This window comes from Zalophus californianus, chromosome 14 (assembly GCF_009762305.2).
Source record: "Zalophus californianus isolate mZalCal1 chromosome 14, mZalCal1.pri.v2, whole genome shotgun sequence".
Taxonomy (NCBI): Eukaryota; Metazoa; Chordata; class Mammalia; order Carnivora; family Otariidae; genus Zalophus; species Zalophus californianus.
Genome location: NC_045608.1, coordinates 4905025 through 4932630, shown reverse-complemented (window position 1 = coordinate 4932630; position 27606 = coordinate 4905025). Strand labels below are relative to the sequence as shown.

Genomic DNA, 27606 nt, shown 5'->3' with positions numbered 1-27606 from the left:
AATTGTAGTAGAAATCGCCTCAAGCTCATTCTTATTTATCATTCTTTCTTGCTGTGAGGGACCCCACTGCTTTGCAAATGGGCTTTGCTGATATCTAGCTATCTCCCAAGGGGTGGGCAAACAAACAAACAAACAAAATGACGAGATCAAGGCACCTCTTGTGATAGGAACTTTGCGATAATTAAAACCATTCTTTTGCTTGTAAAAACATTAAATTTCTGATTTGTCAAAAGCTATACATAGAGTTTGCTTAGACTCTGACTTTCCTAGATAAAAGCTAGAATTGAACAGGGAGACGAGAGAGGGGAGATCGCCCCAAGGAGTCAGCAGGTATTGCTTGGGGAAAGTTCTCTTGTGCATCGAGATCCCTCTTAGCATGTTCCTATGCTCAGAGCTGAAATTCCGATGTCTTCCAACACTCTGCTCGGAAGGACTATGTGCTTTCCTAGCTCGTGTTGTCTGTTTGTCCTTCAGGATGATTCCTGATCTCTTTCATACTCAGAAGACTGAAAAGATCTATTTTCAGTATCCTGGATTTCAGCCACTTGGAGAGGAGGGAACTCCCCGCCCCCCCGACCTGTCCTGCGGCCATCTTGGCTGGTCCAGTGTGGTGGGCTCCCTCCCAGACTCTTTTTCCCTATCCTGCAGTCTTTTCTGAGTTTAAAATCATGGTCTGAAATGAGCTCTCAGCAGAGCCTGACTTTGCCAGCCTCCAGGTGCCTAGTGGGAGATGCATACATCTCTCTCTCTCTCTGGTTGATTGATCACACAGAAAGTGGTTTGCTGGGAGGATCCAAATTAAAAGCATCTTTACAGTTTTCTTGAATCACGCCCTGAAAATGCTCCAGTGCCCAGAGCTGGGCTTATCTCAGAGAGTGTGTCGAACACCAGATGTTCCCTGGCATTCCTCTCCTTGATGGCATGTGATTGTCTGGAATGTGTCCCAAACGCTGTTACCCAGTGTTCTGAGGACCACACGTGTCCTCACGGCAGCTTGTTTAAAAACACAGCACTGTTGGGTCCTGCCCCAGACCTAGTGAATTACAGTCTCTGGAGGTTGGGTCTAGATATTTGTAAGTAGCAGCAGGTAATTCTGCTGTGCTTGAAAGTTCAAAAACCTCTGGTCCAGTGGGTTCCGATGCCTGTACCTCCTCCCCTGTCCTTGGTGGCTTTTTTTCTCTTAACGGGCATCTTCAATCTTCAAAGTCATATTTGTGGGGCCTCCAGAGACAGATGACACCTTAGATAGAGACCCTCCATTCTGCCAATATTTGTTAAGTGCCTCCCATCTGCCAGGCCTGGTTCTCAGAACCATGGATAAAGTAGGGAGTAAAACTCATAAAAACACCTGTTCTCCCGTGCTTTCTTCCAGTGGGGGAGATAGCTAATAAGCATGGGAAGCCAAGAGTTTGGGTATTAGTGTTCTGTTTCGGATAACTATGAAAGGCTTTGTCATCGAGAAGGTGACATTTGCCCAAACCTGAAGATTAGGGAGAAGTTCCTGCAGGGGTCGGAAGGCACTTGCCGTTCTAGGAACCAGAAGGGAGTAGGTTCCCCACCAATACAGAATGTTCGCATATTTTTACACACATCAAACTTGCCTTTTTAAAGAGCATTGCCATTCCAAGCTACAAGAGTGTTAGGAGTTTTTCTTTAATTTGAGAATATTTGGCCACTTGAAAGGAATCTACTGAAATGGGAGCATAAAGTGTCATAGACAATAGTGAGCAAAAGGAACCTTGATGGGGATTCTTTTTTTCTTCCTTAAGAAATGAAATAAAAATTACGACAGGTTTATTTTCTCTCATATTAAACAAAATTTAGGTTCAGCAATTCCCACTCTGTGCCACTTAAAACAAAGCACGCATCTCCTGTTGACAGTTTATTCTCCTCCAATTTTCTATGACTGCGCAATACTGCGTTTTTCATTTCACACCTGACATTGTCAGTAGGATCACAAAGAGGATCAATTTAGCAGACCTGTTCGAGGGCTTCCCCAGTTTCCTCAAGAGCTTCACGATGCTTTGCTATTCAAACTGTTCTCTTTTGAAGAAAGGATCCTTCTTGTTGATTGTTTTCCCGTTCACTTGTTAACGGTCAATGCAGATCTGTTGAGCGGCTGTTGGTGGACCCCCTCCTGGATTCTCTTTCTCCGTAGCTTTCAATCCTCCAGGACCACAAGATTTGCAATTTCACTTTGCAGTGGATTTGCATTGCATTTGCACTGTGTTTGTAGCTGACACCCAGCAGCACCGGACCAACCCCAAAGGCAGGGATGTGGGAGTGGTGGGTGGGCACAGGTGCGCTGTCACCCAAGGGCATATGTGAGTGGGGACCGATTATCTGAGGAGTCAGTTCATCAACAAGTAGTTTCTCATTCTGCCAATGTATTCTTCTCAATGGAATCCCATAACTGCAAGAATTCAGATAAATATTTGTATAATGAAGACCCTATGGAAATATAAATGTAAGGTTTTTTTTTTTTGTGACTATCAGAAAGTAGTTGTTATATAAATGAGCCAAAGATGGTCCCTGTATATTGGCCCCTGTATTGTTTATTTCTTCACAGCAGACTGGGACTTGTTAGCTCAAAATCCTGCCAGCGCCAAACTCAAATCTTTACACATCTGATTGTTATAAATATATCCCAAATAAGCATATTTTTAGCCATTTGGAGCCTGCCTGCTTTGCATACCCTGCAAAAACCCTGCATACCCAACGTCTGTTAGCCATAAACTCTGGTTATAAGACCCTGGTTATAAGTCTGCTCTGATCCACAGACTTGTCCATGTGTTGCTCAGTGATGTCAGGTAGATACATAACCCCCCTCTGATCTTCCTGTTTCCTGGAGCTCCCTTGCCCTCGTCCCCTTCGGGGTGGTGGCGGTGCCATATCTTTTGGAAGATCTTACACTATGAGGGACTCCATAGCATGCAAGCCTGTCCAAGTGTTGCCCCATAAATCTTGCTGTGTACTCCTGCCACCTTGTGGTCATACTTTTTACTTGCTCGGCCCCCAGATCCCCGAAGCTCATTATAGCACTTAGACCATTAATAGTTTTCATATAGTTTTAGATATTGTTGTTGTTATACATAACAAGTGTTAAGAATATCACCAAGCCTAAAAATATTTCTCTAAAACACACTTAGTGAATATTCAAGACATGGATTTTTCTGGGCTTAAATTATTCTAACGAATATAATCTAAAATCGGGAAGAATTTGGGCTAAGAACTGGAATTCAGGAACAGTTTTATAACTTCTATTTAGGAGAGGGGTAGAACCTCAGTAATTTGCCTTTAGCCTTGTTTTTTGATACCCAGCATTCATTTCTTCTCTTGTGACTTGAATTTTTCAGTGACCACTTCTTGTGGTTACTGCAGTGTGATTCAGATGGGCTTAACTTTATTCTTACTGCAGGGGTGGTAGTTGACTGGCTAAACCAGTGAGCATTGTTCTTCTACCCCCTAGGCCACTTAGTTCTTGGTCCAAGGTAGAATCCTCAATCTAATTCAGGCAATGAAAACCCAGCTCCAGGATTTTGTTCTGAAGGACAGAATCATTCTTTTCCTTTGTGGATGAGGATGTGAGACCTGGAGCTGGTGCAGCCACACTGACCACAAGAGGAGAGTCTGTCAGTGCAGAGGTATTTAATCCTTTACTGCACATCCACTGTGTAAGCAACCAAATGGCCAAAAATCCTGCCTAGAGTTGAGTATTTAATTCTAAAGTGGATGACCTGAGTATAAGACAGAAAGACTCGGTTGCACTCATCAGGCAAGTTTTCTTGTTCCCTGCTAGGTGGTAGATATGGTGGGCTGAAAAGATATAGGGGGAATGAGATGGAGAAGCTGTGGGCCTCTGCCCTGTCTCTAGTCCCTGCTGGGTAGAGACTGGCCTCGAGTCTAGATGTCTTTCTCATTGCTTACCCACAGCCGCTGGAATGTCATTGGTCCCTGGTCCAACCAGCAGAGGTGCTCATCTGGATTCTAAGACCCTTCCCCATCATTGACAAGGTCAAAGTTTCAGATTACTCTCTGCTCCTCAGAACAAAAGTGGGGACCTCAAGGGGTGGTGGCAGCTGGGGGGAGAAGCCCCTCTGTGTCCAGGGTGGTGGTGGTCTGACTCATCCTGAGGCCTCCCACTGAGCTTGAGCAGCGGGGAGGTCACATCCAGTGGTCGGTGTTGCCCTGGCTGCAACTTGGCATCCCTGTTACAGACATGAGGTCTGCTTGCTTTGTTGTGAACTTTATACGGAACTAGAACAGATGTCCAGAAAAGTACACACGAGTGAGCACAGCCTGATGAATTCTCGAAACCTACCATGTAGTCACATCCAGAAGGAGACAGAACATGGCTAGGGCCCCAGAAGCCCCCCTGGGGGCCCCGTCCAGTTCCCCAAAGCGTAACCACAATGCTGACTTCTACCTCAGAGATCTGTTTGCCTGACTTTCTGTAAATGGGATTTTGCAGTGTGCCCTCTCTTGCCCGACAGCATCTCTGTATGTTCATGATGTTGCTTTGGGTGGTGGTAGACCGCTCATTCTTGTTTCTGCTGCACGTATTCACTGGTATCTGTTCCTGTTCTCAGTGAGCAGTTTAGGCTGTTTCCATTCGGGGCTTCATAGGATGGTGCTGTGCCATGAACTCCCTTGTGCTCTTCTGGGGAACACATGCATGCATTTCTCTTGGGCATGTGCCTAGTAGTGGAAGTGCTGGGCTATAGATCTACAGAAATTCAGCTTAGGAGACATTGCCAGATAGTATTCCAAAGAAATGGAACCACGTTCACACATTCCAGCAATGCGCACGAGTCAACATAGGTCAACACTTGCTATGTTCTCTTTCTGTGGCAGCCCTTCTGATGGGCAAGTGTCTGTTTTTGGTGTGCTGTAGAAGGAGGCTTGCGAGAGTGCATTGCTACCGATAATAATAACTGAGAATAAAAGCTAAGACAAACCCCACGATACCGTGCATCTGTCCTGTGTGGCTCCCAGCCCTAACGGCGACAGTTCGTGTGTGACTGTTGAGCTCACGGTTCCTGTCCTTAGTGGGCATGAAAGCTGACTGTCTTTATGGAAGTTTTGGAAGGTATTTAGCAGCTTGAAAGTCTACTTTTTCTGGGGGAGGGGTGGGCCCTAGGAAGCCTGGAAGGCTCCCTTCTGTAGGTATCTGTTTTCTTGAGACTTCCTCTTGGCCTCGAAATTAACCGCACTGAAGTTTCTGGCTCTCTTGTGCTCCAGATCACCGGTGCAGCCTGGTGAGCCTCTCAGGTCTGACTTTGCTGCAGCTCGGGGGAGCTCCAGAACCAAAGGAGACCAGCAACGCAGGAAGGCGTTAGGGCAGAAACGTTCGTGGCATGCTCTGGGTCAGGCAGGAGGTCCCAGTCCTCCTAGGTGGCTCGGGAGGAGGGTGGGGATAGAGGAGAAAAGTAATTGTGTCTGGAGCCCTAATGCCGAGCACAGTGCTCGGGTGTGGATGGTGGAGTAGAAATTGAGAGCCGGTGACCCTGCAGGGGAGAACATAGAGATGCCTCCGCTGATGGCCAGACCTGGAGGGCTTCCCGAGGCTGGCTGCCCTAGGGAGGGGAGCAAAGGGGCGGCTACTGTGATGGGCTCTCATCTGGGCTCCAGGTAAGCAGGAAAAGGTGAAGAGAAGTCAGACGTCCTTCTCGAGTGCATCGCAGCATGTAGAAAAGCGTCTGTGGTGCCCTGGGGCCAGTAATCCCATCTGAGGGAAACCTTGGGAGGCCACCTTGGTCTGCTCTCTGCCTCTGTCCTCATGCACAGCCCTAGGCACTGGTGTGACCCTGCTGGGTGACCTCTGTTGGTTACAGGTCACCGTCCCAAGTCTGCCTCCCGGCCTCCCCTGCGATCTCTTTAGGACCAGCAAGGACGGTGACAATGGTGAGCACAGTGGCTGGCCTCCAGAGCTGCTCAGACTCTGTCCCTGCTGTTGGTACTTGTGGTCGCCCCTGGTTGGAGGCCTGCTTCTCAACACTCCCAGGGAGAGTTCGCCCATTGCAATGGCCTCTGTCTCGAAAAACAAAAAAGACCATAAAGGAGGGCAGTGGGGAGGCCCTGGCATCCAGTCGCATGAATCCGTTCAGAGATGCCGAGTCCCTGACGACGAGGGAACTGTGCCTTGTTTTTGGATCAGAATCAAAGAAAATAAGCAAAAAACCCCAAGGAGAATCTTCAGTGGACATGTTGCGCTCCAGGACTGAAGGAGAGAGAGGGGCCGTTAGGGCTCAGTTAGGAGCTGGAGTGCAGGTCATGGGTCCCATGGGTCATTTGCCAGCACTGCGTGGTGCGCGCGTGGCTCACGGGGGATGCACGTGCATGGGAGCAGGTTTCTAATCCTGGCTCTGCCATTGCCTGGCTCCGTGACCTCCAGCTGGCCACTCGCTCTGGGGGCTGGAGGGTGGACATGTGTTCATCTGGACTTTGAGGACAATAGTAATAACGCAGCCCACGGGGCTGTCTGACGAAAGACCTCCGTGAGCAGTCGTGCGCATGCAACAGAACGTGATAACTGTTACAGTAGCAAGTGCCATCAGAGAGGAGGCGCGAGTTCTGGAACATTCTCTCCAACTGCCCCTTTGGCAGCAAGATGGAATGGCTGAAAGTGCGGACAGAACAGGACGCGTCTGTTCACAGTTCGCATAAACTAACCCCGGGAACATCACGGTGGTGAGAAAGAATGCTTGCAGGAGGGAGCAGCCTTCGTCCGCGGGTGGAGCGGGAGGGGAGTCGGTCAGAGCCGGGAGGGGTGTCTGCGGCTCCGGGGGACTTCTCAGCGTGCGCCGGATGCGAGGACCTGCAGGAGGAGAATAAGGGAAGCAGAAGCCTTTCTTGTCTGTTTACCTATTTCTGCAGGTATTTGAAGCCCCCGATTCCACCCCCGGGCTCCTCACAGTAGGCAGCAAAGCCAGCGGTTAGGACAGCGCTTGAGTCCAGACCGCTCCCTCCTGTTCCTGGAAATTCTGCCTTTATATGCTCCCTTCTTCGGGTCTTGGAGATTTTTTGTGTGTGTGTTGATAAATGCTTTTTTATTTTTATTATTTTTTTTAAGTTTCAACCTCTCCTGGGAGGGGCTATTCTTTCTACCCCCTTTTCTTTTCTTTTTTTTTTATTGAGGCAAATTCAGGTAACATACAGTTGGCCATTTCCCAGGGACCAGTTCAGTGGCATTTAGCACATTCGCGGTGCGGTCTAGTCCCGATCAAGCCTGTTAGTCTAGCGGTTAGTCTAGCGGTTACTGCCCCTTCTCCCCCAGGGCCCCCGGCCCCTGGCAACCACCAGTCTGCTCTGTGTCCCTACAGATTCGCCTCTTCTGGACCTTTTACATAAATGGAATCACACAATACACGGCCTTTTGTGTCTGGCTTCTCCCATGTTGACTGATGTTGTCGAGGTTCATCTACATTGTAGTGGGTGTCAATGCTTCATTCCTTTTTACGGCTGAATCATGTTCCTTTTCTTTTTTTTTAAGATTTTATATTTATTTGAGAGAGAGTGAACAAGCAAGAGAAAAATGGAGAGAGAGAGAGAGAGAGAGCACAAGTGGGGGGTGGGGCAGAGCGAGAGGGAGAAGCAGACTCCCCGCCAAGCAAGGGAACCCCACATGGGGTCGGGACTCCATCCCAGGACCCCAAGATCATGACCTGAGCTGAAGGCAGACGCTTCACCGACTGAGCCCCCCAGGCGTTCCTATCATGTTCCTTTTGATGTACCTGTGGTAAAGGGTGCGCAGGGCCTCACTGGGCAGTGTTTGTGGGTCCACAGGCCTCTGGGAAGCAGAGGGACATCATGCTTCCTCCCAGCCAAGCACCTGCCGACCCTGTGCTGTGTTTGTTCCTGGGCTCGGAAGTCCAAGCACATCCTCTCGCTCTTACGTCTACCTGGTTAAGGCATGGCGAGCAGAGGGTGCTCCATGGCTCTGTCTTCCTCCTGATTGTTCCCCGGACATGTCCCCAGCTCAGGCAAGTCCCAAAGCTGCTATCCAAGAACTTGAATCCTGCTACAGAGCAGGACACGTGCTCTGGTTAGTCACAGCAGAGGGTCATTTGAGGAGCAGGGAACACATGGAAAACAACCAGGCTGTGAGTTGGCCTTTCCTCAGTGCCGGAGCGCCTGGGTCCTTGGGTTCTTCCTTGGGGAACTGTGATCTCCCAACACCATACCAGGCGTTCCCTGGCTACACTATCCTGCCTGGATGCTGTGTGTATTTTTCTCCCGACAGCGGCATGCCCCATCGTTCCCTTCTCCCCATGTGGTCGGGGCCGCCCCTTCCTCCTCGGTCCCCTGGGCTTCCCCAGCCCCCCCGGTCGTGTGTGCTCCCTCCACCTTGTGGGGACCCCTCCCCATCTCCAGGCGAAGAGCTGGGCGAGCGGATTCCATCCACACCCGCCCAGACACACCTGCCTCATTTCCATCACTCGTGGCCCCCGAAGCAGACAGCGATCTGGTTCCCAGCGCGTTGATGCAACAGAAGACTAACGCGCTTGGCAAAACGCTGGGGCTCCTACTTTGGGGCGCTTGTAAAAATAACAGGACACTTAGTTTGCAAAGGAAAACCATTTACTGCCTCTCTCCCCTACGTCTCCCAGAGGAGAGGGAAGATGTGCTCTGGTTCCGTATTTTTTACCACTCGTCTTGAACTATACATCTTTTTCCTGCCCCACAGAATTAAGGCTGCAGCTGGTGTGAGAATATCGGCCGTGCGCGTCAGCAGTGAGCAGCAGTGGGCGGTCCAGGAGGACATCGACAGCGGCAGCGAGCAGACAGCGGCCACCCTCACCTGTGTGGGCCACCACCCGGACACGCAGAGCAGGTGAGCGCCGACGTCTCCAGGTGCGGCCGCGGCCGTGGGGGGGCCGGGGTGGCTGCAAGAGCTGATGGCAAAGTAACGTGCGCATAAATGAGGTGATGCCTCTGCCTTCGATGGGCAACGTGTTCCCCTCGCTCATCAGCACCGCTCAGCTGTTTGGCTTCCAAATGGCTCCATGATGGGGCTGTGCCGCCTGAGGGGGCTTTTATTCTTTACGCTGTCTATACACCTAAGGCCCAATCAGGTGAGCAGTCTCCAAAAATTACCTGAAGTCACATATGCGCAGGGTTTGAGAACTGTACTTTAGGAATTGATTGTTATTATTGTTATTGTTCGCATGATGACTGAAGGATGAAATGAGGACCACAGAAATGATCTAAGAGGCGAGGGGGAAACGTACCTTTTTATGAGCAAGCGGAAGGTGCCTAGAGCGACTGAGTGATTGTGTCTTAGTGCTTAAATGCAGCCATTTTGCAGATCTCATACGTGGGTATTGGCATATGGAGTCAGGGTGGGAAGTCGGGTGAGCTTGGTGTTGCCGGCACACACTCGTCCTGTCCAGCTCAGACGCTGGCCTTGGGTTTCACGGGGCTGGGGAGGGAGGTCATTGCTAGTCACCGTGCATCAGGACCCCAAACAGGCAGAAGGAGCTGTCTCCACTGTGGTAACAGCCTTTTCTCTCAAGGAGTTGGGCCAAAATGAGCCACTAGACATGTCACCCCAGCCCCCGCCCTAAAACCACAAAGGCCCCCACTTCAGCCAGGATGAGACTCCAAGGCCTCAGCTGGGCAGGCGAGCCCCTTGCAGACCTCTGCGATCGTCATACCCCGTTCTCTTTTCTCTCTAGTACTTAAACTCCACGGCGTTAGGCCCCCAGGGGGTCCTCTGGGATCGCACCGGGGTGTGGGCGGGTGGCTGGGCTCCTGAGGCTCAGGGAGGTTCCGTGGAGCTTGCCTCCTCCAGGGCAGTCCTGCGTCCAGTGCCCCCTGCCTTGGCGACCCCGGCCAACCTGGGCTGGGACCGTGTCCTGCCCGCTTCCAAGAGCTCTTTCGAAGGGAAGGGACTGAGTGGTTACGAGCCCCCTGTTAGGAATATTGACTACTCCAAGCTCAACATTCGGATTATACTGCTTTCCCTCCCTCGAAGGGGCTTTTCATCTGCAACCTCGCGTGGCCCCTGGTTTCCCTGGAAATCTGTCCGCCCACTGAGCGTTCCCGCACCTGAGCTATCAGTATGCGGGGAGAGCCTGGGATTCTCACATTGGCTCAGGTGCTTTCATTCGCAAGTACTGGGATACCCACGGACGTGGCCGCCACAACACGGTTTTACCATCTCACCCGGCGAGAAACTTAGGGGCGGGTGGTTGGCGGCTGGCGATCCGGCAGCACAGACGGTGCCACCCAGCCGTGTCGTGTCTTCCGCTCTGCTGTGCCCGGCTCACTGGCTGTCGCCCTCCCTCTAGCTTGCTCACGGTCACAAGGTGGCTGCAGCAGTTCCAGGCATCACCAGCTCACCCGGTTGTTCATGAACACGGGCAGGGAGCCGCTTCTCCTGTGTATCTCTTTTTTATCAGGGAAGAAGACCTGGAAGTCGTCTCTTCAGATCTCAGGGGGAAGTGGTGGGCCCCTGCCTTTGCCCAGGAAGCAGTCTGGGAAAGCAAACACCTGGCCCTATTTTGGAGAGGTGCCCTGGGGGGTGGTCTTTGTTGTAAAGGAAGAAGGGTAGGAGGATGCCGGCCAGCTAGCGTGACTGGCCACACCCTTCAAATCTGGTGCCCACCAAGGGTTGTGGCTTCCTCTCTGTTTTGGGCTTGGGCCCAGGCTCCCTCTGGGCTGCTGGGGGTGTTGGTCAGCTGGGCTTTGTTGTTGGGTGCCGCACTGATGAAGCCCAAGCGTGAAGGGTGTTGGGTTCCTCATGCGGATGGAGACGCACAGGGGGGCTGCCACCAGGGACGTCTGGATCCAGGGGCCCGAGGCAGCATCCTTAGCGACCTGTCCCCTGTCTTTCCTCTGGCGTGGCAGCATCTCTAGCAGGATCTTCCCTCCTGGTGGCAGGTTGGCCACCAGCAGCTCCCAGTGTCCATCCTGCGGGTGTGGTCACTTCAGGGAGGACGCCACTCTTCCCCGTCGGGTCCACTGGCTCTGTTTGGCCCAGCTTGGATCATGGGCCCACCAGAACCCGTCACTGTGGCCAGCCCACCCGAACGACATGGCTTAGAGGATGGGAGATGTTCTGGGGGATGGATGCTGGGGGCGGGGGCAGAAACAAGAGGGGGCCTTGCGGTTACCACAGTCCTGCTGTGCTGGAGGGGCCTGAGTGGGATGCCTTGACGTACACCCTCTGAAATCACCCCTTGGGTATACATCTTGGGTGTGGATCCTCCTTGACTCATAACAGGGTTACCTCCAGATATACCCATCATAAGTTGAAAATATCACGAATCAAAGATGCGTTTAACACACCTCACCCAGCGGCCACCACAGCGTAGCCCGGCCCACCTTCAACGCGCTCAGAGCACCGACGTGAGCCTCCCGCTGGACAAAATCACCTGACTACGGCACTGACAGTGACAGACGATGCAGGTGGCGTCTGTGACCCACGTGATCGCGTGGCTGACGGGGAGCGGCGGCCGCTGCCCAGCATCACGGACAGAATGGGACCCCGATCGTGAGCCCGGGCGACAAGATCCAGATATAAAATTCCAAGTACGGTTTCTACTGAATGTGTTAATCGCTTTCACACCATCATCCAGTCGAACAGTTGCACGCCTGTCAAACTGTCCTGAGTTAGAAGGGTCTGTGGGAGGGCGGAATCCATGGTCTATGGGTAGGAAATTGACTTCTTGAAATATTTGATCAAGTGGTGCTGTTTTACACTGAAGAAAAAACATAGGCTGTGGTGATCACTTTTGGCTCTGTGAGAATCAATTTTGCATTCTCTTTAGGAGAGAGAAAAAAATTGCAGAAGACAAGCCGTTACATAAGCAGAGTTACATAATTATGAGACGCTCTCCTGTCTAGCATCTTCCTCCTCGTCCTTCACGTCAGTGTTTGACCTCCTCGGGGCTGGACGAAGGACAGGGATTGATGCTTTGGTATGACAATTTATACTTTTCTAATATCCCTCTAGAATTCATTCCATAATTTAAATAAATAATGCTTTTCTTTGTACTTTTCTCTTGAATTGTGATGTCAAATGAGGTGTGAAATACAAGCTCATGGACCGTGTTTGCCGGCTAACAAAGTGAATATGTGAATATATCCCCAACAAAACACCCCCCGAAAGCTGTGCCTCTGAGTTGTGACAACCTTGGGTGGAATAGAGTTTTTAATAGAATATAATGTACAAACTGCCTGAAATTCTGTGATAAGAATTAAAAATGTGTCATATGGGAAGACCCAACGCGCTCAGTGAGAAAGGCAGTAAAGGTCCTAATTTAAAATATTTTAATGAATGCTGATTGTGAGGAAATGTGAGTAATAAAGATGAAAACCACAAGATAAAGAGTAGTGTTACCCAAGGAGGAGAGAAGAGATTAGAAAAATAAGCAGATTTGAAAGTGTTTGGAACAGACAACAGGGCAGCAATGCAAATGGAAGGTAGCTGGCAGGCGGTTTGCATGGAGACCAGGTGAGGTCAAGAGAGCTTGAGACAAGGTTGCTCCTTGAATGGTTTCTGTCTGGTCGGTGGGAGCCAAACCTCAGCGAAAATAAGCTGCAACTTTTTCTGTGGTCAGAAACCACAATACAGAGTTCATTCTCACCTAAACATTGGAGAAGAGCTTGGGGGTACACCTGGGAAAGAGGAGTTTGTGCCTCTCCATAGGATAGAAAAGCAAAAGCCCCCAAATAGATTTCTTTAAAGAAATCGACACACCCCACATTGTTGTAAACCCAGTTCAAGGTGAAATCGAGATCAAAGTCAGATGTTTTCTGTGGAGTGTTACCCTGTTGGAAAATCTGGAACCAATCTTCCGGGAGTTTTCCTTTGCCTGCTCTCATCCAGAAAATACCGGGCAAACAAAGGAGTCGCCCTCCTGAATAACCTAAGTCATTGCTTTTTCTGAAATCCGGCTGTTAAACATGAAGCAGCGGTGTTAATGTAAGAGTCACTGTGTCAAGTATCATTACGTGGACTCAGGAAACACAAACCAGGACAAATAGTTCACTGCACTTCAGGATTCTTACTTATTTATTTTTTGTTAGAAGAAGGACAAAGACAGTTCAGAGGTCGCTGCAGCCTCTTCTGTCTCCAAATATGAGCAGTGTTTCCTACCTGACTCCGTCTATGTTGGTTTCTTTCCTTCTCTAGAAGGTTTCATGACAGGTAAAGATAGAACACACAGAACATTTTAGTGTGTCTTTGAGGACAATTTTGTGTGATTCTGTTGTCCATTGCTTAGTTTATTTTAAAGATGGATTGAAAAGCCCTACAGTGTTTATTAGATGCCAGATGTCTTTGTGAGTCTTTTAGGAAAAGTATCTTTTAAGAGTCGGCAATGTTAGAGCCCCATGAGGCAGATAACTGGCATGATTTCTGCTTAACAGATGTGTAAGCTGACCAGTTTAGATGACTTCCCAAGCTCTCCGGGCTAGTAAGTAGCCAAAAACAGTCGGACCTTAGAGTCCACGAGCTTATCTGAGCCCCTGGCTGCACCTGCCTGCGGGTTCTTCCTTTGCCCCCATTCACGTTCTTGTCTAGTCGAACTGAGAACTTGGTGACAGCTTGCCCATGGGCCCGGCCGGCCATCTGGCAGGTGGCTCGAATGGTAGCCCCTCAAAAGATGTGCACACATCCTCACCACAGAACGTGTGAATGTTTATTTGGGAAAAAGGATCTTGGCAGAGGTAACTGAAGAATCTTGAGGTGAGGAGATCATCCTGGATTGTCTGGGTGGGCTCCCAGTCCAATGACAAGTGTCCTCGTATGACAGACGTGGAGGAGAAGGCCATGGAGATGGAGCAGAGATTGGGGTGAAGCGGCCACAAGCCAAGGAAGCCAAACAACGCCTGGAGCCCTGAGAAACTGGAAAAGGCAGTGAACAGATATCCTCCTAGAGCCTTAGGTGGGAATGCGACCCTGCTGACACCTTGATTTTGGAGCTCTCGCTTCCAGAACTGTGAGAGAATAAACCGCTGTTGCTGTAGGCTATTGAGTTCGTGGTAATTTGTTACAGCCGCTATAGGAAACTAATGCAGGGGCTTAATGATTGCTTGCTGCATGGGTAAATCAAGACTTCTCAATCCTGGAGGCATGTCAAAATAGTCTGGAGGTCCTTAGTAAGCACACATTCCTTAGACCTGACACCTCGGTGGGTCATAGGCATTGATATCGTAAAGACTCTTTAGGTGATTTTTTAAAAAAGATTTACTTATTTATTTGAGAGAGAGAGAGTGAGAGCGCATGCAAGAGAGAGCATGCACAGCAGGATGGGCAGAGGGATAGGGAGAGAGAATCTGAAGCAGACTCCACGCTGAGCGCAGAGCCCGACATGGGGCTCCTTCTCACGACCCTGAGATCATGACCTGAGCCGAAACCAAGAGTCGGATGCTCAACTGACTGAGCCACCCAGGCGCCCCTCCGGGTGATCTTAATGTGTAGTCAGAGTTGGGAATTAGGAATGAATGGGATGTAGGAATGAATGAAATAGTAATGAATTCAAACACCATAGGATTTGAAAATAGTAGATTTAGAAACACACAATTGTTAGGTTTACAATAAAAGTTGCCACTGTACACCTCTCAGTACCAGCTGCCAGGATAGTTCAAAACCAGGATTTAGAACTTATCAAACTCAACACCCAAAGAACAAATAATCCAATCAAGAAATGGGCAGAAGACATGAACAGACATTTTTCCAAAGAAGATATCCAAATCGCCAACAGACACATGAAAAAGTGCTCAACATCGCTCGGCATCAGGGAAATCCAAATCGAAACCTCCATGAGATACCACCTCACACCCGTCAGAATGGCTAAAATTAACAAGTCAGGAAACGACAGACGTTGGCGGGGATGCGGAGAAAGGGGAACCCTCCTACACTGTTGGTGGGAAGGCAAGCTGGTGCAACCACTCTGGAAAACAGTATGGAGGTTTCTCAAACAGTTGAAAATAGAGCTACCCTACGATCCAGCAATTGCACTACTGGGTATTTACCACAAAGATACAAATGTAGGGATCCGAAGGGGTACGTGCACCCCAGTGTTTATAGCAGCAATGTCCACAGTAGCCAAACTGTGGAAAGAGCCAAGATGTCCATCGACAGATGAATGGATAAAGGAGAGGTGGTCTATATACACAATGGAATATTATGCAGCCATCAAAAGGAATGAGATCTTGCCATTTGCAACAACGTGGATGGAACTGGAGGGTGTTATGCTGAGTGAAATAAGTCAATCGGAGAAAGACATGTATCCTATGACCTCACTGATATGAGGAATTCTTAATCTCAGGACACAAACTGGGTGTTGCTAGAGTGGTGGGGGGTGGGAGGGATGGGGTGGCTGGGTGATAGACATTGGGGAGGGTATGTGCTACGGTGAGCTCTGTGAATTGTGCAAGACTGTTGAATCACAGATCTGTACTTCTGAAACAAATAATGCAATATATGTTAAGAAAAAAAAGAAGAAGAAGATAGCAGGAGAGGACGAATGAAGGGGAGTAAGTCGGAGGGGGAGACGAACCATGGGAGACGATGGACTCTGAAAAACAAACTGAGGGTTCTAGAGGGGAGGGGGGTGGGGGGATGGGTTAGCCTGGTGATGGGTATTAAAGAGGGCACATGCTGCGTGGAGCACTCACTGGGTGTTATGCACAAACAATGAATCATGGAACACTACATCCAAAACTAATGATGTAATGTATGGTGATTAACATAACAATAAAAAATAAAAAAAAAATCAGGATTTAGGTACAGAAACATATCATGCCCTGGATCTGTCTGTAATTCATGCCAGAAGGTGGTAACAGGGTTTGCCCATGGGAAATGAAGGGCTCCTCCCCCACTTCCAAAAAGATCAGGCTAACCAAAGAAAAGAAAAAGAGAAATATTTTAGAAACACGCCACCTCTTTTCCTAGCCAGTGTGAAACTCTCTCTGAATTTATGCTGCTGGTCAGTTTCAGCATAGGGATGCTAGAAGTCTTCTTATGTCAAAAGTAGTAGATGTTCAAGTAAAATTTAGCAGATACACTGAATAAGATGTAGAAGATAAAAACCATCCCTGAACCTATGTATGATTTTGATGAGTATATTCCTCTGTATGTGTTTGCGTGTATGTGGCTATATACAAATCTGTTATTTTTGTCAATACTAGAGTTTGTTTAGCTTTGAAAGCAGTTTTTTGTAACAATGTAGAATAAATATATGGCAACATCTTCTCAGGTTGTTAAATATTTGAAACAATAATTTTCAGCCCCTTTGAAAAACTAATGAAAGGGATGGATTCTCTTTCTCCCAAAATACAAGTACACATAAACAACTTTTTCCCGGCGATTTAAAGATTCATGGAGCCTTTCAATGAACCTGTAATTTTAAGTGTAATATTTAATAGTGGTATCATATTCTATTGATATTATAGATCCTCTGTTTATTTACCATGTTTCATTTTTTCCCCCTTTTCAACATTCCTTTTCAACATTCTTTAAAAATGTAAAATGCCTTTTGAGTACTTCTGTTGGCAGTCTTCAGGAGAGAGTGCCAGAAGTGAAAGGGTCACAAGACATGACGAAGTTTTAAATTTTTGATGATTTGGTGAAATTTTTCTGCCGGTTTGCACTGGCAGCTCTGTGTGGGAGTGCCCTGTTCTTGGTTCTTTTGCCAGCACTGGGCAGTCAGTGCCTCAAAAGGATAATTTGATAGTTGGAATATGGCTGTGTTCTTGTAGGCTTCATTTCCATTCACCTGATTTTTGGTGAAATTTGAGGTTTTCCCCATGTTTGTCTGCAAGCGTCTTTCCCTACTTTGTTGTGTTTCCTTTTTATTACTATACTGTCACTCTAGCAGTGTTTTAGGTTTTGTGTGGTCAAATCTAGTCATTATTGTTATTCAAGGACTCCCGCCTGGAGGAGGGGGTGGCCTGGGGTAGAGCAGGATGCCTGAAAACCCACCCATCAGCCTTAGCCTCTGAGTGATGTCAGAGAAGACCAGAGCCAGCCCCCAGCACAAGTGGTAAAGATAGATTTCATCTGGAAACTGTTGGAAGAAAGGGAAAAGAGACCTCTGCATAACCTGTAGAGACAGGGGAATTTATAGCCGAGGAGCAGGGTGGGGGTGGGGTGGGGTCAGTAGATGACGCAGGACCGAGAGGAGTCATCCTGGGGAAGGGGGCCATCCTGGCCAGACCAAACCACATTCTTGCTGCGGGCAGGCCACAGTGATCAGACAGCACGGGTGGGGATCAGGAATTGGGTTAGAATATAGAGAATGAGCAGATATCAGGAAAGGGGGTATATTCTCTCTAAAGTGACTCAGCAGGATCCTTGCTATAATTGGGCTCTAAAGGTGTGGCGAGGACACGGAGGGAGTGCTCAGAGGAGCCTACTGCCAGTCTGGTTAAGGAGAGAGTCTTTGTCCGTGACTGTGTGGAGCAGAGCCCCCTCCTGACCTGGGCAAAGCCGGGTAGTGTGAGTGACCACTGAACCTTTGTCATCTTAGGCCGTTGAGGTTTGGACTTCAGTTGTTACCAGGCATAACGAAGTCTGTGCTGACTGATACAGAGAGCTTTCAAATACAGATTTCACACATAGTAAGACTTTTCTGAGCACTTTTAGGTTACAGCGGAATTGAGCAGAAATTATAGGGAACTCTCAGCTTTCCCCATTATTAACGTCTCCACTGGTGTGGTACATTTGTTTCAATTGATCAGCTAATACTGATACATTCTTTTTTAAAAAAGGATTTTATTTATTTATTTATTTATGAGTGTGAGCAGGGGGTGGGGCAGAGGGAGAGGGGGAGAGAGAATCTTAAGCAGACTCCCCGCTGAGTATGGAGCCCGATGCCAGGCTTGGTCTCACAACCCTGAGATCGTGACCTGAGCTGAAATCAAGAGTCAGATGCTTAACCAACTGGGCCCCCCAGGTGCCCTCTGATATATTCTTTTTAACTAAAGTGTGTGGTATATAGTAGGATTCACTCTTGGTGTTGTGCATTCTGTGGATTTAGACAAATATATGATGATGTATGATGTGTGTCTACCATTCCAGTATCAGAAACAATAGTTCCGTTGCCCTAAAAGCCCCCTGTGCTGCACCTGTTTATCTCTTTCTCCCTACTCCAGAACCCCTGGCAACCACTGATCTCTTTACCATCTCCATTGTTGTGTCTTTTCCAGAAGGTCATGTAGTTGGAATCATACCTTTCCAGACTGGCTTCTTTCACTAAGTAATATGCATTTAAGGTCACTTTGAGTCTTTTCATGGCTTGATCACTCATTTATTTTCAGCACCGAATAACATTCCATTGTCTGGGTCTCCCACAGTTTATTTATCCATCACCTACTGAAGGACATCCTTGTTCCTTCCAAGTTTGGGCAATTGTGAATAACGCTGCTATAAACACCCGTGTGCTAGTTTTGTGCAGACGTAAGTTTTCAGCTCTTTTGGGTAAATACCAAGGAGTGTGGTTGTTGGATTGTATGTAAGAGTACGTTGAGTTTTGCATGAAGCTGCCAAACTGCCTTGCAAAGTAGCCTGCCAACCGTGCTCTCGTCAGTCGTGAGTGAGTCCACTGTTCTGCGTCCTCGCTGACACTTGGTGCTGCCGTGTTCTGGATATTGGCCATTCTCATAGGTGTGCAGTGGTATCTTATTATTGTTTTAATTTTCAATCCCCTCATAACATGTGGTGTTTAATATCTTCTCATAGGCTTGTTTTTCCATCTGTATATCTTCTTTGGTGTGTGTTCAGATTTTTTTGCCCATGTATAAGTTGGGTTGTTTGTTCTCTTACTGTTGTGTGTTAAGAGGTCTTTGTATGTTTTAGATACCACTCCATTGTTGGTTATGTGCTTCACAAATCCTGTTCCAGTCTGCGGCTTCTCTTTTCATCCTCTCATTCAAATAAACATTTTGAGTAGTGATCCCATGTCTGGAATAATTTCCTAGGGTTCAAGGTGACTATGTTTAGGTGACTCAGAAGTTTCCCTAATTCTCAAGATGGCTGGTTTGGGGCAGAAAAATCCATATTTGGGTGTTTGATGTGGTTGGAAAAAAACCCCATGTCTTGCTTTATGACTCTCAGCCTTCCTCTCGACCAGGAGGGCCTCGCTGGTTGAGGATGTCATCCCTGGCAATGTGTGGGCTCACACAGCCCATTCCTAGAGTGCCCCTGTGGCCACCGGTGGCCTCTCCCCGCTAATCCATTCTGCTACCAGCTGCCAGACTAATCTTAAAACACCGTTTTCTTCCAGACTTCAAGGCTCCCTATTGCCTATTGCCTGTCTCAGCAAGTGTTTGCAGTTGGCTAGCTTTTACAGTCCTTTTTAGAAGCAGGGCTCTGTCAGGATGCTCAGAACTCTGCCAGAGTGGATGCTGAGACCGCCAGGAGGGGCCCTCTGCACCGTAATAGGACAGGAGACCGAGGGCAGTGGAATAAAGAAGAGGACACCATGGATTCTGTAGGGGAGGGCTCCTGGAAGGCATGTCAGAGGCGGTGACATTGGAACTGGTCCTTAAAGGATGAGTAGGAGTTTAAAGTGTTTAAAAATAAACATTTCTGGGAAGGTGACCTATTACACCATTCTTTCTATAATATTAACACTGTACTGTGTTAGACTTCCAGAATTGTCTTTAATGCAACAATGTGATAGTGGTTGGATAGTCTTAGGGTATGGAGCATCTGTGTTGGGTGGACCTGGATGGGACACTTCGAATAGTCTAGGAGAGGTGCCAATGTGGGAAGCATTTTCAGGGGTTATTGGAAGCAGATCCTACCAAATACAATGCCTATGCTATATACTACCGCCCTTAAATATCAGCATATCCCTGTGAAGAAGATAGCACTGTTAGCCCCACTTCCAGATGGGGAAAGTGAGGCCCAGAGATACTAAGGGCCTACAGTTGCATAGCTATGACTGGTGGGCCTGGGATTTGAACCCGGACTTCAAGATTCTAGAACAGTGCCTGGCACATGTTAGGCCCTCAACAGACAAATGTCAATAATTCTAAGCTCAGGGGTCCTTTCTCAGCACCAGAGTTACCTCCAAAAGAGAAGAGGATGGTGCCAAAGAAAAACACTGCCCAAGATTTTGGTGCCTTCTCCAGATCCCCAATTTAAGCTACTTTGTTCAAGGCTATGGGAAGCTCAGCCTTAATCGCCACATTGCCAGTTTCATGCATGTAGGTCCTTTGTGAAATAGGAATGGAGAAGAGAATTTCTCTTAGAAATTCCAAGTGTCATTTAGGTTCTGACATGCCCTTTCTTACTGAGTGCAGATTTTATTTCTATTGCGAGACTTAGCTTTTGTAGTTCACTTATGCAGACAGAAATGGAGCTAGAGGAAATTGGAGGTTTTCTTTACAAAGGTCTGCCAGCATGGTGGTTTTATTTTTTTAATTTTTTAAAAAGATTTTATTTATTTATTTGACAGAGAGAGACACAGCGAGAGCAGGAACACAAGCAGGGGGAGTGGGAGAAGCAGGGAGAAGCAGGTCTCCTGCTGAGCAGGGAGCCTGATGTGGGACTCGATCCCAGGACCCTGGGATCATGACCTGAGCCGAAGGCAGACGCTTAACGACTGAGCCACCCAGGCGCCCAGCATGGTGGTTTTAAATCGGAGCCCCGACACCAGATTTCTGATGGGCAGTTGATGAGACCAACCAAGGGAAATTGTCAAAGTTGATGCTAATGAGGACAACTCTTTATTTGGCCCTTTAATTGGTATTTGCTTGTCAGAAACCTCAGCTGCTCCATCAAATCATTTTATTCTTATGTCATTATTTTGATGTATTTATTTACTTATTTTGACATATTATTATGACATGATATATGTCATTGAGCAAATTGACCATTGAAACCATGCAACCTTCCTCAGATCCGGTGCCAGTCTTTAACAGAAGCCGTCAAATGAACCTTTGAGTGGTTGCCTACCCCTCCTATATCCCCAACCCTGCCCGCTGTGAAAAAAACCCTTTGCTTCTCAAAGTTTCCTGGAGAAAATTTTAAAGTATTCATTAACGCAGGCTGCCTCCATGAAGCATCAATTCTTGCCCCATGCCTTTAAACCTAAATAAAAGGTGGTATACCCAGGTGTCATTCCCTTTCTGCATGAGAAGAAACCTCAGTGTCTTTTGAAAGGACATTTCATTTGATTTTAACCAGTCCCAGAGCTAATGTCCTATGTAGCTTTTCGTAGGTACTGGCACAACATGGCTACATATCCGATTGGTGGTGAGCAATTTGCAACCTGTATCTGCACGTGGCTGTTTAGGCAACTTGATGCTGAATGCAGCAGGGGAGTGCAGCCTTTGATGCTGAAGAGTTTCCTCTGTGTTACCAGATGATCTCCTTGGTCCTGGGGAGGACTGGTCATGTAGTTTGCAGATGTCTCCCTATTGGGATTTGCCTGGTTTTCCCCCCTCACGATTATAGGTTTTGGGGTTATAGGTTTTTGGGGAGGAAGATGACAGAGGTAAGGTGCCGTATTTATCACATCATACAAGAGTACAGACTACCAACATTGTTCATCGCTATTCATATTGACCTCGATCACCTGGCTGAAGGGGTGTTTGCATTTCTCTTCCGTAAGGTTATATCCCCTCCCCCTCCCCAATCCAATTTCTGTACTGTTCTCTGAAGGAAGTCACTGTACACAGCCCACACTACACACAGCCCACACTTCACACAGCCCACACCTAAGTGTGGTGGGAGTTATGCTCCCAGCCTTGGATTATTTCTTCACGAAGTGTTCAGGAAATCCTGAAGAAAATCCGCTCAGGGACCTGAGCCATCCTCTTTCCTCATCACTGCCACACAGAGGGATTAGATGGGTTGGGACCACTGTCTCTGGTTCCTGAACGAGGACTGCTCAGGCTACCCCTTCCAGAATGACGCTGTGGAACAAGAATGTGTAACATTGCAAACTCCTTGCCTAGAGCTTCCTGGCTGGGATGCCTTGCTTTCTTGTGATTTTGAGTTCATGTCTCTTATGACTGTCCAGGGGAGATGTTTGACCCTTTGCTTTCCAAAAGAGGAAGGAGGGAGTTATGTTTGGCTGCTTCTATGGGTCCAGAATTCCTGTCCCATAGCCCATAATAAGAAGGATTTGGGTGCAGAAGGGGCTGGAGCCCCCAGCCCTGCTCATCCAGGGCTAGGACAATCTCCTGGTTTCTCTCCAAGGGCAGGATTTAGACAGTTCACCCAGGGCACCAACAAGAAGGACAGGCCAGCTCCAGGATCCAGGACTGCTGAGAAACTTTCAACATCTCTCCCTTGTGAAGTCTATATTCTAGTGGGATGAAACAGACAACGGTAAATGTTTACTCTTAGGTGGTGGGAAGTCCTGGGTAGCTGAGGTCATAATGGAGTGGGTGGGCCCTCATCCGGTATGACCCGTGTCCTTACAGAAGGGGGAAATTCGGACACAGACACACACAGGAGGAGTGCCATGTCACGGAGAAAGCAGAGAGCAGGATGATGCTTCTGGAAGCCAAGGAACACCGAAGATTGTCAGCAGACCACCAGATCGAAGAGAGAGGCAAGGAACAGATTCTGCTCCCAGCTCTCAGGAGGACCCAACCGTGCTGCCACCTCGATCTTGGGAGCCTCCAGGACTGGGAAGGAATCACTTTCTGGTGCTTAAACCACTTGGGTTTTGGTGCTTTGTTACCGCAGCCCTGGCGCACGAAGGCACTTGCCTGCTTTGTCCTCTCTCGGGCATGCAGATCTGTGGCTCTTCATGGTCAACTGGCTGGTTGGTTCCAGGGCATCTTCTCCTGCATGTCTCAGAATGATCTCCCCAGGAGAAGACACCATCTCCAAGTCCACTCTGCCATCTGTGAGGTTTTCTTGGACTCAAGCGTGGCTGGCTCATCTGCAGAAACAGATGTGCACAGATGGATAATTCTGGTGGATGCAATATTCAGGGGTTCATGCCACACACTCACTTGGCCAATAGGTATTGGACTAAAAGCATCAGTGGAGGAAGGAAAACCAACACCTTAAGTGCCATGCAGACCACTCTGTCCTGGAGGGAGCACGGCTGGGGTGGAACAACTTACACACGTGTTTTCAGTTCTTTTGGGCATATACCTAGGAGCGGAATTGCTGGCTCACACGGGCATTCTGTGTACAACTTATCGAGGAGCCGCCAGACTGTTTTCCATGGCGGCTGGCCCATTTTAGTTTCCCACCAGCTCTGTGTGAGGGTTCTAATTTCTCCATATCCTTGGATGGCTAAAGAAAATGTGGTCTCTCCACACAGTGGACTAGGATTCGGCCAGGAAGAGGAAGGAAGTGCTGACACCTGCTACAGCCTGGATGCCCCTCTGTGAACATGGTGCTCCATGAGGAGCCAGACGCAAAATACTACAGAGTGTATGGTTCTGTTTATATGAAGCGTCCCCAGTAGGCACATCCACACAGACGGAAAGCGGATGAGTGGTTGCCAGGGGCCGGGGGGAAGTGGGTGTGAGGAGTGGCTGCTGCTGGGTCTGGGGTTCTTTGTTAGTCTGAGGCAAAAGTTCTGGAAGTAGGTGGCATGATATTTGTATACCTTTGTGAATGTGCTTACTGCCACCTAGTTGTATGCTTTAAAATAGTAAATTTTATGGTATGGCCACAATAAAAAACAAAACAACAAAAAAGAGATCTTTTCTCTGCAAAAGTCACCTGTAATGTGCTTTCTGGCCAGCTTAAGAGACGTTCCAAGACTATTTCTGACACGTAATTTTTACCTTCCATGTGGTCTTTTCCATAAATCCTTACATAAGAGTGAACTCTTCAGCGAGAGTTTCCAAGAATTAAGCACAGTTTGAAGAATTCGAAGCTGATGGTATCCGGGCTTATGGTTGCCGTGGGTAGGTGCTGTGTCAGGGAAGACCCTAACAAGGTTTTGTGGAGGTGAGCAACAGCTCCGGGTTCAATCTTCGAGAGTGGTGACTCTTAAACCAAGGAGCTAAAACACCGCTTGCCAAGGAGCAAGAGCCAAACTGGGAACAAACGCCCCCCCGCCATGGTCCGCCAGGCTCTGTGCGCAGGTGTGAGGGCGAAGCAGCAAGGAAGAAGCTGGCTGCCCCCCACTCCCCACGTCCACGCAGACATGTAGTTTTCCTTCCCCTAACTCATGAATGATTTCCAAGCATACTTTAAAATCTAGAGGATGTCATAACAAACATCCATCTATTTACCACATAGCTTTATCCCAGCGGGATGCTTTCCCAATGTGGTGTCTGCGGAGCTTAAAAAAAAACAAAAGAAAACCAAACCAACACAACTCTCCCTTTTGCGCTCTCTCTACTCCCTTCTTAGGGTGAACCACTCTCCTGAATTACATGTACATCCCTTTTATGAATGCTTATGTAATTTTATTCCGTGGGTAACTGCTGTGGTTGCAACGTTGGTGTCCCTTCAAAAATTCACATATTGAAATCCTAACCTCAAGATGACGGTGTTAGGATGTCGTTGGGAGGTGATGAGGTCATGAGGGTGGAGCCCCCCATACGTGGGATTAGTGCCCTTATCAAAGAGACCCCAGAGAGCTGGCTTGCTCCTCCCACCACATGAGGACACAGTACGAAGGGGTCAAGGGGCCATCTGTGAGCCAGGAGGTAAGTCCTCACCAGACACTGAATCTGTGGGCACCTTGATCTTGGATTTCCAGCCTCCAGGACCAAGAGAAATAAATTCCTGTTGTTTATAAGCCACCCTGTCTGTGGTCTTTTGTTATAGTGGCCTGAATGGTCTAAGACAGATACCTTTCCATAGACAGTGTGTTGTGTTTTCAAACTTTATATAAATGGCATTGTGCTATAGGAATCGTTTTGCAACTTGCCTTTTTTGCTCAGCGCAACATTTCCTAAATTAAACGCTGTGGAGGCATGTGGCTACAGCTCTTTCTCGCCCTACTCTATAATATTCCATAATATAGATACTTCATAATTTATTTACTTGTTCTCCTGTTGATGGATGACTTATATAAACTTCTTCTCATATTGATCTTAGTGCCCATTGTTGTATGTGCTGTATTAAATATTTGCACTAGATCCTCTGGGATAGTGGTTTTTTAATGGGGGGGCAAAAAGGGGGTGTTGTAACACATTCATGAGTCATGACAAGCATTAAAAAAAGAAATTGAATGGGTTAGCACAGAATAGAAAACATCAGAGTCCCTAGCATGTAATAAGGGAAGTATTTCATGAAACTTCAGTGTCCTTTTTGTGTCTGATTTTCCTGAGTCGCCATGCCAAATCTACTCTTTCCCGGAGGCTGGAGTGAAAACACGCAGTGTCTGCACGCAGGTGCAGAAATGTAGCCTGCTTGGGTGTGTGCATCTTCAGCTTTTTACCTGTTCCCACATTGCTCTCCAGAAGTGGTTGTACCCATTGACAAGTTGTGTTTGAGGTTAGAAGGCTTCTTAACTTTCTGAAATGAGAGTTTTTTTTCCAGAAGCTAGCTCTTGAATGTCTTATTTCAGGTTAGTAACTCTTCTGTGGAGGAAGGAAAACCAACACCTTAAGTGCCATGCAGTGGTGGTTTGTCGGAGAGACACTCATCTTAAAGACACGCCATTTAATTTCCCTGCTGTCAAGAGGCAGAATTAAGTTATTCCTCTTTTTAAAAGAATGATTTAAGTAGGAAATAATGAATGCAAAATGCTGTAGTTAAACATCAGCGGATACACTGATGGATCGGTTGTCACTTGGGTCTTGCGATAAAGGGAAAGAAAATGATAATCATTTTCAAAAAAATAAAAACAGCAATGACGAATTTGATGCATTTGGACGCTGCGCCACTCATTAGGGCTCACTATTATTTTCCAGTTAATAAAGGAACCTCGCATCTCCCCTGTGATTAAGCCACTGCAAAGCAAAGTCTTTGTTTTCAGGAGCGCACTAGGTCTCCTGAACTGCGTGAACATATGAGATCTGGCTGCCTGGCACTGGCTCAGTTGGAGCCTCTGAAATCCCGGTGGCAAGCTGGGAGTCCAAGTTTGACCTGCCGAGTGTTTTTCTGGCTTTTTTTCCCCCCTTCAATTTGGGCCAACGCTAAAAGAATTGGGAGGTTTAACTAAAAACAGACATTTGAGGCATCTCTAGAGAAAGCACAGGTCTGGACAGATGAGGTCTGGCTGAGATTGAACGGCCACAACTTGCCAGAGCGGACCGGCTGCTCAGTTCCGAAGGGGTCCATGCTGGCTCATTTAACGCAGTCCCCTCCACTCCCCGCTGTCCCCCCAAACCCAGGAAAAGCTCTCAACCCAATTTCAGTGTGTGTGTGTTGGGGGGTTCCCCTCCCCACCATGCAGCGCTTCAACCTCAGCTGGGCATCCTACAGTTCAGCTCACTGCTGATGCTGTCCACGTGGAGGGAGGCATCAGCCCCCACAGGTTGAGGACTCCATCCCAAACACGGCTGTCACCCTGCTTCAGATGCCAGTTGCAAGTCCAGATTGTCGCCTGTCCCTCTGACCAACGTGCTATCGATGGGTGGGTTCCCATGACCCCCTCCTTGGGTTTGATTAACTTGCTAAAGTAGCTCACAGATCTCGGAGAAACATGTTATTCACTAGTTACTGGTTTCCTCCAAAGGGACAGAACCCAGGACCGGCCAGGTAGAAGAGAAACCGCAGCTGTGGGGAAAGGGTGTGGGGCTTCCCACCAACCCAAAGCTCTCTGAATCCTTTTGGGTTTTTTTTTCTGGAGGCCTCATTACAGAGATACGATTGATTAAATCATGTCCACTGGTGATCAGTTCAGTCTCCAGCGCCTCCCCTCTCCCTGGTACCCAGGGGGGGTGGGACTGAGTCCCCCTGACCAGCAGCCCCCATCCTCAGGTGTGTTCCCAGAGTCTCCTCATTAACATGAGAAAAGACACCTTTATTGCTCTCTTTGCTTAGGAAATTCCAAGGGTTTTAGGAGCTCTATGCCGGGAACAGGACAAAGACCAAATACAACGCAGGTGTCCCCCGTTGTCCACAGTTTCAATTATCCGTGGTCAGCCATGGTGCAGAAGCAGGCGATCCTCCTGACGTACTGTCATGATGTGTATGTCATTACCATTACCACACACCATTGCCTCACACATTTTATCTGTCATCCTGTCATCACAAGAGAGAGGAAGGAGGGGAGTACAGTATGATATTCCGAGAGTGGGCGAGAGCACACATCCACGCAACAGGATATTGTTATGATTGTTCTATTTCATTATTATCGTTGATTTTTCTTACTGATAAACTTTATCATGGGGGTGTGTGTATAGGAAGAAGCTTAGTACATATACTGTTCAGTACTATTGGGGTTTCAGGCATCCACTGGGGGTCCTGGAATGTAACACCTGCGGACAAGGAGGGGACTCCTATATTTCTTGCTATAAATCACAGTGTCACCCTGGGTTTGGTTGGCTCTTTGTTGGCATTTACCCATTAAGCACACGGTGGTGTTTTCTTTTAGGAAAGAAGTATTTCTTGATGTCACTACTTATTAACTATGTGACCTTGAACAAGTTCTTTAAACTCCCACCTTTGTTTCCTCAACTTTAGAATGAGGACAATTTTGGTATCTGGTATTTACCCGATAGAGGATTAAACTCTTTTATCTGTGTAGCGTGCCTACCCCTGAGCTT

General features: G+C 47.9%; 1 protein-coding gene across 2 annotated transcripts in view; it reads left to right on the top strand.

Annotated features, from left to right (window-relative positions):
• Positions 1 to 27606, top strand: part of LOC113913069 (transmembrane protein 132B) — a 384783-nt gene that overhangs the window by 193074 nt on the left and 164103 nt on the right. The window contains exon 3 of one of the 2 annotated variants that reach the window (XM_035724011.1): positions 8687 to 8833. In XM_035724011.1, coding sequence (XP_035579904.1) covers positions 8687 to 8833 — 147 coding nt within the window. Of the gene's footprint in view, positions 1 to 8686; positions 8834 to 11902; positions 11925 to 27606 lie in introns of those variants that run through there. The other variant, XM_035724012.1, reaches the window with a different exon arrangement.